Source organism: Muscardinus avellanarius (assembly GCF_963383645.1).
Source record: "Muscardinus avellanarius genome assembly, chromosome: 8".
NCBI classification, from domain to species: Eukaryota; Metazoa; Chordata; class Mammalia; order Rodentia; family Gliridae; genus Muscardinus; species Muscardinus avellanarius.
The window spans coordinates 67,904,545-67,916,500 of NC_137794.1; the positions used below are offsets into that span (position 1 = coordinate 67,904,545).

The window sequence follows — 11,956 nt, forward strand, 5'->3', positions numbered from 1 at the left end:
CCCAGGTGATCTTTCCCATGTGTCCTTGAACTTGTCCTCCAGGAATGCCCTTATATCAGGTGCAGCATCCTGTACAACACTCCCAAGAGGCTCCATCAGCCTTGAGAGTGGGATTTGGTCTGGTAGCTGGCTATTCTTGCTGGTCCGTCTACATAAAAGGGACCAAATCTAAAATCAAATCCAATTACAAGCCTTTGACTTACCATACATTAACAAAGGGTCAAAACCTCTTAGAATTCTCTTGTACTATATATTACAATTAGTGGAAAAAGTTAGTGCCTTAATCAGTTGAGAGTTTATGGGTGGTATATGACAGAGTTTGAGGACATCTATGTATAGCTTCATATGTCTCTTTTATCTGCTTCTTAGTCTCTTCCTATCTTGGGATGTTTATCTAATTATAATTGGAATCCCTTGGCTCCCCAAATGGTGTTGTTTTGGGTTGAGGACTCATCAGAAATTTCATCATTCCTTGAATAGCTTTTCTCTTTGCAGCTAGAACTGTTTGACAAAGCTGTATGGTGCCACCAACACTCCAGAAGAAATGCAAGGTGTTCATGATGTAAAAGGAGTAACTTATTAAAGAGAGCCCTAGTGGAGCTATTGTAATGAGCAGGAGATTTCTCTGGAGGTCTGCTAGTTGTCTGAAGGCATCAGGAAACATTTTTCTAAACAAAGAGGTTTAAAATCTCCTGTGGAGGTATATGCTATTAAGTCATAGAATTTTTATTTTTCTCTACCTGGCTTAATCAGCAGTGCCTATAACTGTTTATTTAGTGAAATGAAACATACCACCCCCCAAAATTCTCCCATGTCAGGCCTCTTGCTTTGGGTCTCTGTGGGGAGGCTTCAAGATTTGAAACAATTCTCCAACTTATTTAGGAGGCAGAAAAACTGGAAATCACGGTACTTTTTGCTTTCCTGAATATAAAAAAAATTGACTTACTGAGCTAAAAATAACAAAAGTTATAAAAGTTGGCATAAATCAAATGAAATCTTAGAATAAACTGTGATGTATAGCCTGTATTCATAGCAGTAAAAAGCCTGCATTATATAGAAGAAATGAGTCTGATTTTTTTTAGATCAAGCACAGCATGGTGAATATAGTTAATCATCAACTACTATTTGTTTCAATATCACAGAGAATAAACTTCTAAAGTTCTTATCCCCAAAATGTTAAATATTTGAGGTGCTGGATATATTACTTAGATTAATTTAGTCATTCTACATTTTATTACACAATTCTAACATTATTCTTTACCTCATCAAATACAATTTGTCAAAATCTAGTGAGAAATAAGTAAAAATTTTAATATTAAAATTATTACTGAGAAATTTCAATTTATTAGCTTAGGTTGAATCTGAAATATCAGTGTTCTCATGGGGCATAATTTGACAGTCACTGGTACAAAACAATATTTGCTGTATCACGCTGCAGGGATATCTTTATAAAACTAATTCCAGTATAGTGATTCTGTCACAGAATGTAGTATTCAAAGAGTTTACTCTGATCATTATCTCAGAGTTGAGGCACAGGAAATAAAAAGTCATATTCCTTATGTTGACTTCATTCATGGCTTCGGGAAGAAGTGACTGATCTTTGGACCTGACACCTCCTGCAGAGTCACTGCACAGTAGTAAGGAGCTTCCTGCCTGCATGCCTTGGTGTCATGCCTGCCTCATGCTGAGAGAACAGCATCCTGCTAATTCAGATGGAAGAGATGATTACCCCGGCTGTGGCCTGAGAAGCAATATATACCAACACTGCAAGGGAAAGGGCTATTTATTTAGAAAAGTTCACCATCAAATCACTGGACAAGGATAAACAACTGATAGAGAAAACCAACACTTCTTACAGTAAAGGGAAATCCACTGTGATTTGCTGATGTCTTTAGGCACTCTCAATGTAATGTTGAACAAAACCCTTCCTAAATATCTTCCACCAGATATTTCACATCAAGTGTGAAATATCCATTTTTTGTTGTTTTTGTTGTTACACCTTTCCCACATTTTTTCTGAATTAAATTTAAGCATGATAGAGTGTATCTGATGCAGCCACCAAAGTTAGTTAATTTTTCTGGGTGGAAATGAGCCATATGTTTATGTTAATCATAGCAACACCATGCAATTTGGTCATTTTTGAGCAGATTGATATATTTTCAACTAAAAGAGAGAGTTATGCAAATTTGTAGTCATTTTTGAAGCATCAGCAGATTTTAGTAACAGAGGCCACACAAGTTTTCTAATCTTATTTTATTTAATTTCTCTACTGGTCTGACTCTGCTTAGAGGTTCAGATAAAATTGTGATTTTTCTATGCCTTGATTCTATTAATGTATTCCTTGTCTCTCTGGTAAGACAGAAATTGCTAGTAAATTAAATTAATTGTTACAAAGTTGTTGCAGAGCAGCATTAGGGTTCTTCCAGGTGGTTATTATTACTGGATTTCCAGATGGTTGAGATTTAAAAAAAATATACTCAACCTTGCTTCATAAATATATTTTCACAAGGGTGTAGAAATCCAATGTAGAAGCAAATTTTTCCAAGTACCCTCAGATGTACATTAAAAGCTTCCTTTCAGCAGGGATATGTAAAACAAAATGAACTTTTTTAAAAAAAAAAGTTGCACATAGAGTAATTTTAATCCATTCCATTTTTAAATACCACCATAAATTTAATTTTCACAATAAATTAAATAGCCATATTCAGTTTACAAAATAGAATTACTTAGTGTGAAACCAGTATTTACAGCAATATACACTATGTACATGACATTTCTCTTTCTTGACATACAACATGGAAGTAAAAGGACTTGACTTTTCAATGTGTGATTGACATGCGACAAGTGACACCAGGTCCAGAAAACAATAGTGCAAACTCACCATGGGAACTTTGGAACAATGTCAATTTTATGAGATAGGACATTCTTTTAAATGATAAGAAAATAGCACTTTCTGTTTTCATGGCACTAATTCAGCATCTGAATTAAAGAGCCAGCTTTCCCTTAGGAAAAAAAAATGCATAACTGAATCCTCTACTTCCTGAAGCTTCACAGCCATTGGTACATTTTCACACATTCATCTTTTGGCTTAAATCTATGAAAATGGCGGGTGACAAATTCTGAATCAAAGGAAGACTAACTCTTTGAGAATAGCTGAAGTCCCTCCTGCCCCCCCACATACCACCACCTCTTCTTTTTTGTAAAGAGTGTAAGAGATGTGACTATGCAGACGGTGATTAATTTTCTTTTGTGAATTTTCAGTAGAAAAAGGACTGATCTCATATTTGGTCACACACTGCGTATGTACAAGTTTACATGGAAAAAAATGACTTGGATAGCTGTGTCTAAGAAAAGTGCATATTTTTTATCTAGAGGAGACGTCCTGTCTCCAGGCACAACACACAGTGTTGCATGACATTATATTTTAGGGCCAGTTCAATGTCCTTCCAGTGATCTGGTAAAATTTTTGATTAAAAGGGTGAAAGAATTTGCGCAATTTGGTAATGACAGAGGGGTCCACCTCTGGATGAATGCGCCCCTTGCTGCCCGCCAGGCACTTATTAAAGATAATGTTAAACCGCAAACAGTAAAACCCTCTTGTAGCATTGAAATACAAATTGTATTGACTTATCCTGGGAGGGAGATTTAGGAACTTCTCCACGAGTTGAAGTTCCGGCAGAGGTTCTGTGATGAGGCGATCTCCATCAACGATGTGAAATTGCTCAATTGGAAAGTATTTCAACCACCTTTCCAGATGTTTGGTGTAGATGCTGGTTCTTACTGCCTTGTATTTTGTGTTCACTTCACAGGTATTAGGGTCTATGGCCAGCTTCTCAAACTTGTAATAAGTTTTGTTCTTCCTCTCCTTCCCTTCTAGCACCTGAGTGTAATCAGAAATAGCTCTTGTGGTTGGCTCCCTGACAATGATCAACAACTTGATGGATGAGTTCATTTTGTAAATCCTCTCTGGAACCTCCTCCGTGATAAAATATGCTGGGCTCTTTTCAATTGTGATTTGCTGAGGGTAGGAAAAAGGCATCTTTTTCCTGTACCACTCAATGCCCTTGGCATAATTCTCATCATTGTCAAAGAAGTGAATTTCTTGAGAGGCTTTGACCACTGCTGGGTGGAGGTTTAGCATCTCTAGCAGGGCCCTGGTGCCCCCTTTTCTCACTCCAATGATAATGGCCTTGGGGAGTTGCTGGACCAGGTCATGGAGGCGAACCTGCTCCTTTGAAGTGTTGCCCTTCCGGAACTCGTGCAGTAGGCCACGCTTGAACTGCAAGGCTCGGAGTGGGAATTCGGCCTGACTGCGGGCTCCACCAAATCGGCCTTCGATGGGGCAAATGGGTTGTAGCCTGCAAGCAATAGAGAGACACTCATTGTGACTGACTTCTCATTTCTCTGCTTCCCTGATCAGAATAAGATTTTAAATGTATCAATGAAATCACTGGTTCCCAGCTCACTGCAATCCATAATGAACATATGTTTGTGAAATTTTATTTTAAGCCACCCAGTATTAAATGGAGCACATATAATTGATGGGATCTTTATTAGTGCTTCTTAAAATTTTTATTCACCAAGCACTTAATTGACTATGGCATGTACTTATGCTCACAATACAGGATAGATAAGCAACACTAGCCGTATTAATAGCTTTTCAACAGCTCACCAGTTACAATCATTTAGGATACATGACGGGAGATTGTAATCTTCAACTGGGAGGTGAAAGGTCAGAAAGGAGACCATTTGTTTCTGGTTTCATGTGCTTATTATTTCCTTGCCGCTTTCAGCACTCACTCTGCTCTTAAAAATCTTTGCGATATAATCTGAAAAGAGGGCTTCATCTCTACCTTGGTCATTGTGTCATCAGCCTGCAAAATTCTAATCTTGGCACTTGCTAAGCTTTTCATTCTATGAGTATGTCTGCCCTTGGCCTTGGGTATAGTCTTCAGCAGAGTACCATATTTCTTCTGCTTCTCTCCCTCTCCCTCCCCTTCTCTATTTATAGAGGTCAGGATTGTGTTTTCACCTTGTTGAATGTAGGAACAAACCCAATTACCATCAGCAAGTGCTATATATCATCTACCACAAGTGCGAGCAGAAAATCAGCACGATCTTGATGTGGCCAGAAGTCCCAGATCTTTATTGCCAAGCACATTTAAGTCAGGGACTAGAGTTCATAAAGTAAGGAATGAAATGGACAGAGCCAGAAAGAAGTATTTCCACCTCAAAGTCACCAGAATAATATACAACTATCTCTATTTTTCTCAGAGAGAAAGATGTGGTAACAGTCACAACAATATTAGATTGGAATGACTATTTAATTTGGCATGGCCAGAGCTTGGCATGGTGGTGCATGCCTATAAACCCAGCACTTTGGGAGTCTGAGACAGGAGTATGGCAGATTTGAACATAGCGTAAGTAATGTAGTGAGGCTCTCATCAACCTAGTGAGACACTGTTTTAAAACACACAAAAACCAAAATAAAATAAAAAGGGTTGGAGGTGTAGCTCAAAGGAATGCCTTTGGGTTCAATCCCCAGTACCATAAAAAAAAAAAGGTATGGCCAATATATATGGCTAGCAAATTGAGTTTCCTTTTACATACATACCTGAAATTTACTGTTAATTCTCTAAGTTGATCTAGGAAAGCAGTTTAGCATTGTTGGAAAAAGGGGTAATACTAGTCAAAATGGCTATTAAACCAGTCTGTCAACTGAAAGCTTCTGGCTATTCCAGTAATTTGGAATCTATGTCTCCCTCTCTTTTCCCTACATACTCTCTTGTACTTCAGAGTCATGCTCAGTCTTGGTCTATGCTCTGTTTAAACAGCTCTCATAATGCTTAGGGAAAAATATAAACATATACTACTGTTTGGTAGTATTTTTCTTTCCATGACTTAAAAAAAACAATTCATGTTCATTATAAAAAGTATAAAATGAGAAAACAATTAGAAACACAGGGCTTACCGCAGTTAATATTTCAGAGGAACTTGAATTTCACTTTTATAAATTTGTTAATAGAATTACTATGCTAGTGCTCTAAATTAAAGATATAAAATTATGAGAAGATTGAAGAGATATATAGCTAAAGATGTGCTTAATTGTGATACTACTTGATACTGTAATTTTGTCCTTTAGGTCTTCTTGGTTCTGGCTGATAATAATGCCCTAATTTGCTAAGGCATCTATTGATGGACTTCTAAGAATCTAAAATGATGCTAGTACTGTCCTTGGGAGAAATGAGGAAGCAGTCACTCAAATATTTTTCTGTAGGATTTAATTCTCTTACAGAACTCTGGTGGGCAGAGACTGACACAAGTATCTCTGCTTAGAATGCACCGAAATGGAATTTTCCTACCTCGAAAAACTCTAAAAACTTCCATTTTCTTTCTTTATATTCTTCTTCCTTTTTCTTTCTTTCTCTCTCTTCTTTCTCTTTCTTTCTTTCTTTCTTTCTTTCTTTCTTTCTTTCTTTCTTTCTTTCTTTTCTTTTCTTTTCTTTTCTTTCTTGTACTGGGGATTGAACTCAGGGGCATTCTACTTCCAGGCTACATCCCTATTTTATATTCTTTATTTTGAAACAGGGTCTCAGTTGTGGAGGGCCTCCGTGAGGTAGCTGAGGGTCCTGTCTCAGCCTCTCAAGTAGTGGGATTACAAGCATGCATCACTATGCCCAGCCACATTATCCTTTCTACTTTCTACCCTAGAAGATTATTCCCTGTAGAACAAAACAGTATGTGAAGACGGATAAAAGCATCACATTCCCCCCACTTCCTGAAGAACAGATTCTGATCATGCACCCACCCTCCAAAAAAGGATAGCGTTTTAAGATTGGAAGGGACAGTAACAATAACCTCAGGCTTCTTCCTAGATAGTAAGGTTATCAGTTACTAAAGGATAAACCTAAGGAAGGATGTGTCAATTTCAGACATAATTTATTCACACACTCAAGTGAGGGGTTTTGAAAAGGTCCAATAAACCATCTAATTTTTTAAAAACCTATTCCATTAGAGACTAGGGAATGAGTTAAGAATGAAAAAAATTGACAACTAAATAATTAATGTGTTAATGATCATGAGGTCAATTACTTAAGAAAAAGGAAACGATTAGAAGTTAATTAAAGGTATTGAGAAGAACTTGATATAGAAGTTTCATTATGGACCTAAGACAATGGTACCACCACCAGGCTTTTCACTAATCATTAAATGCTACTTTAGGATTCTTTTTAAGGTATTGACCTAAAGTGATAAGCTCTGTTACTCTTTTACCACAGATAACAACTAGTGAGTGGGGAGTTTACTTAGAAATTTTGAATTGAAAAACATCAAAATGATTCATTTCACCAAAGTTGACATTGACTGAAGAGAAACAAGAAACGCATTTATATTATTTTAAAATATCCAAATGGTGAGGTATAAAGATTAGCTTAAATTTTGGAAGCAAAATTGAAAAGCAGATGTTTTTATTTTAAAGAGTGGCTAAATTTTCATTGACGATGGGAACCGAATTTAGAGAGGATGTACTTCAGTCTTTCCAGCGCAAAAATTAATTTTAAAGGGCAAAGACAAAAGCCTCATATTTCAGAAAAAAAAACCACTTCCTCTGTCCTTGCCAATCATACTGGATGTAAAATGGTCCAGAAGCAGTTAATATATAGTAAATTTATATTTCTGGGACTTCTGCAGGTCCAGTATCTCTCAACAATTTGCCTATGTTGAGCCAAACGCTAGCTCCATAATTTCCTCTCCATGGATTTTCCATTGCCTTCTGGGCAATTACTCTGAGTGACAGCCTCCCTGTCTGGTTATGTTCAGCTTCTGAAAACCAGAGCTAATTAACATAGTTGAAAATCCACGCCTGCAGCCATCTTTCCAGGGCAATGGATTGCAAACTTGATGAGATCCTTTACAGGAGCATACATAATGCTAATGTTCCTGATAACACATTAATTGCCCATTCATACATTTCAAAATGAAGAAACATATTTATATCATCCCTGTTATGCTATGGCTAGAGGTCAACACACATGCACACAGACCACATTGTGCTCTAGTAAATGACATTTCTTTTTAACTCTGTGCAACTTTATCCCTTCTCTGAAAACAAGCATCATTGCATACAGAATATGAATAGATCTCAATAAAACACTGTGGTTTGAGCAACGTGGATCTCCTATGAAAGTCTCAATAAGTCACAATCAACATTCAGAAAAACATGTTTCTTAGGACTTTTTAGGTAGAAACCAAATGGGCAGACTTAAAGTTACAGCCTAGAAAGTTTTAAATCAAGACAAAGTCTTATGGGCATATATATGTGTTTCATCACCCACCTATCCAAGCTCCCAACTCTGGCAACTAGATATAGGAGACTCCCAACGGCAAGGCTTCCCAGCACCAGGAGTTTCTGTCTCAGCCACGCCTGCTGTTTGAATAGCATGGCCCTCCATCAACCTTCAGAACTGCTGCAGCCTGAGAGAAGGGAGAGAGAGCATTCATCAGTGGTAATCAAGCCGATAACAGGTGGAAAGACCGGTGAATAGTCGATTTTCGTGATGCTGCGTGGAGAATACAGCCATACCAGCCTTGGCAATTTCACAGTGTAACAGATATTTAGCAAAACTTACCTTTCTCTCCTGGCCTGTGCTATAAGATAAGCAACTAGATCTAGAGTGAAGATATTAAGTAGATAGAATCTGCCAGTACTGTATGTTCCCAAAGTGGGTGATACTACCCTCCCAGAAGGTGCTGGGATGAAATACAGATACAGAAAATAATGCAAATTTGTCATTGCATCTTTTTGTTTATTTGCTTAAAGAAAGTAGATTTCTAGGGGGAGGGTATACTGACTAATTTATTTATTTATCTTTCCTGAAAAAGGGCTGGTAAGCCAAATAAGTTTGGGAACCTATGTGACTAAACAATTGGCAGAATAAGTTAAGATGCATATATACTATAATGTATATGATATATGTGTACATGTATATTTTGTGAATCATTCACAGGATACTGATAAAGTGACCAGAAGGGAAACCAGTAACTACAAACTGTGCTTTAGAAGAACAGGACAAATGTTGAAATCCCAGTTCAATGAAGTTTCATTTTGGTCATACAGTAACATATTTTACTCTTGTCTTGTTTTAGTTGTGAATGGAGGGACGAAATCAAAAGTGATTTCTTAGCCGGTCGTGGTGGTGCACGCTTGTACATCTCAGCATTTAGGAGGCTGGGATAGGAGGATGGCATTTTACGACAACCCCAGCTACTTAGTGAGGCCCTTTGCAACTCAGTGAGACTCTGTTTCAAAATAATGAATAAAAAATAGTGCTGGGGGTGTAGCTCAGAGGTAGAATAAACCTGAGTTCCATCCGCAGTATTGCAAAAAAAAAAAAAAAAAAAAAGTGATTTCTTTACTTGCTGAGTCATCAGTAGTAACTTTTGGGATCTCACATATTTGAGAACAGCGGCTCTGAGGAACCTGTTGCTTTGTGTATCCTCTAATCAGTCTCGTATTCTGAAATTGTGCTCTGGCAAGATGTTCCTGCTTTGTGACTTTCCTTGGCCTTTTGTGAATTTGAACAGCTTTTGTGATATCAGCCTTGCTCTTACATCCTGAAAGAAGTTTACCTGGAAGCTTTTTTTTTTTTTTAATTTATACCTAAAATAAGGCCAGCTGAAAAGTGAAGGGCTTTACTAGCACTGTTATTAAATTTTAGGAAAAAAATGCAAGCTCCCAATTCAGCCTTTCTTATTAAAAATAAATCCAATCCCTCTTTCAAGATAAGATTGTTTACTTCTTATTGAAACTCAAAATAGTAAGCCAAGGAGAAGGAAGCTGAGCATGGTTAGAAATTGTTTTGCTGCAATACTATCCTCATATTTGTCTTGTGAAGTTTTTCCCTATACAAAAGAATACAACCCAATTTAATATGACATGTGAATAAATGTTAGGGAAAATTTAAAGAAAAGTTCTGAGAATATGGGCTCTGTGAGAATGTTTTTTTTTTTTTTTCTTGTGGAATGTATTAGATGAATTGGTGAGGGGACTGTACGGGGTCATCCCAAGAAGGGAAGATAGAGCAAACTTCATTCAATCCAAGTCTAATACTCCCATATTGCACATACAAACTTTTTTTATGACAGGCCCAGTTATTCCCATATAGGTTTTGCTCTGTGGGATTAGCTCTTCTCCTAGCCTTACTATCCCATGCCTGAGATGCCTTTAATATGCCCACTTGGCCTTGCTCTCTTTGGGAGACCTAAGTTATCCAGCCTTAAATTTGTAGAGCTGGCCTCGCTCCTTACATGGCTTCCTCTTATGTTATATCTGGCCTATTACACCCTCCAAAGCACCTTCCCATCTACTGTTATGTTGAGGACAACTACTACTCTTTATTTGCAATTTCAATTAATATGTGTAAATTGCCTGTGGCAAAAGGCAGAAATCACCATATCAGGGTCACAAGAACTCAAGCCATGTTTGGATTTAGTTTTGTTATGGAAAACTTCTGAATTTTGTTTTCCTCATCCGTGAAATGAAGATAATGGTGTCTATCTCACAGGGTTGTCATGGCATGAACACTGAGTTCTATGCGACATAACTTCCTGAATATCTGAGCACTTTAGAAGAATGAAGCATAATTAATATCTTCAGAAAGCAGATTAATTAATTATTGCAATGCATTAAAAAGAAAAGGGTAACATAAATGCACTTCTCATTAATAGTGTAATTGGATTGTAAAAAAGACAAGTCTACTTTAAAGTAACATTTAATAGTAACCACTCTTGAGGGAATGGGGGGATACCGAGTAGTGTGTGCATGTATGTCACTGCCAATGTGATTTAAATTATAAGAATATAAAGCACCAATAAAAGCATAAAAATTAGGAACTCCTATTCAACATTAAAAAAAAACTCCACAAATTCTGTTTAAATCAAAATGGGAAGTTGTTGTATTTTAAAAATTTAATTTTTATGAAGAAGGAGAAACCATAGATGAGCAAATAAGGTGACCTAATGGGAAGATGGGGGGGAGGAGAGGGAAACTCCTTAATGTGCATGACATACATTCATAAGTATATCAAAGTCAATCACTAAGCCCAACATGAGGAGGGAAGGGGGAGGGAATGGGGTGGGAATTGAAAAAGGGCTAAACGAGTAATATGTACATGTATGCCTCTACTAACTTGTACCCCATTAAGATGTATGACAACAATGCACCAATAAAATTTTTTTTTAATGGTTAAAGATCGACAGTGACATTTAAGTCTTCCCTCATCTCTAGTTTTTAGTCTTTCTGTGTGTGTTTCATTTTGTGTGCCAAGAACAGCACAATTATAGCTTCTCTAGACTGATAAAGCTTTGTTAGACATGGTATCTTAACAGAAGAAAGTAAAGCATCTAAATAGTAGAGTACGTAGCTACAAAGGACAAATTGAAGAGACATCTGGCTGTTTCTCTAAAATAGCTCTATGCAAAGAAAGAAATTATCCCCAAGCTGAAACAAAGAAATAAATGGATTCAAAAATAATAATACAGATATGTTCAAGTGCTGCTCAAAGGCTTGTAGACATGGTTACTGTAAGCCCCTGGTACTAGTAAAAACAATAACGGGAACAATAGGAGCAAACTTCATTAAAAATGACTGATCTTTTATGGCAGAATCATTTCGGGAAGATCATTACCCCCTTTTGAGTATTAGCTTCTTTATTTCAGGAAATAATCATATGAGGTGAATAGGAATGATAAATTTATTATTTGATGTAATACAGACTTGTAAAGTATTGTCTTTTTTTTTTTTTTCTGATAGAAACCAAGGAGCAGAGCCATGAGAGAATTATTGACCCAAGAGCATGTGGCTGGTAACTGCACAAAGAAGTTTCAAATTCAGAATTATCTGACCCCAAAGGACATGGCCCCTTGATTTTGTTCTATTCATAAAGCTTTGGATGCTCAC

The 11,956-nt window shown here is 37.0% G+C and overlaps 1 protein-coding gene across 1 annotated transcript; it reads right to left on the reverse strand.

The window, feature by feature from the left end:
* Nucleotides 1-3,424: 3,424 nt before the first annotated feature.
* Nucleotides 3,425-8,440, reverse strand: HS3ST5 (heparan sulfate-glucosamine 3-sulfotransferase 5; the record flags this gene model as incomplete). Its single annotated transcript, XM_080700460.1, has 2 exons — nucleotides 3,425-4,358; nucleotides 8,334-8,440. 2 exons carry the CDS (start codon nucleotides 8,438-8,440, stop codon nucleotides 3,425-3,427), a joined length of 1,041 nt encoding a protein of 346 aa, XP_080556586.1.
* Nucleotides 8,441-11,956: the final 3,516 nt, after the last annotated feature.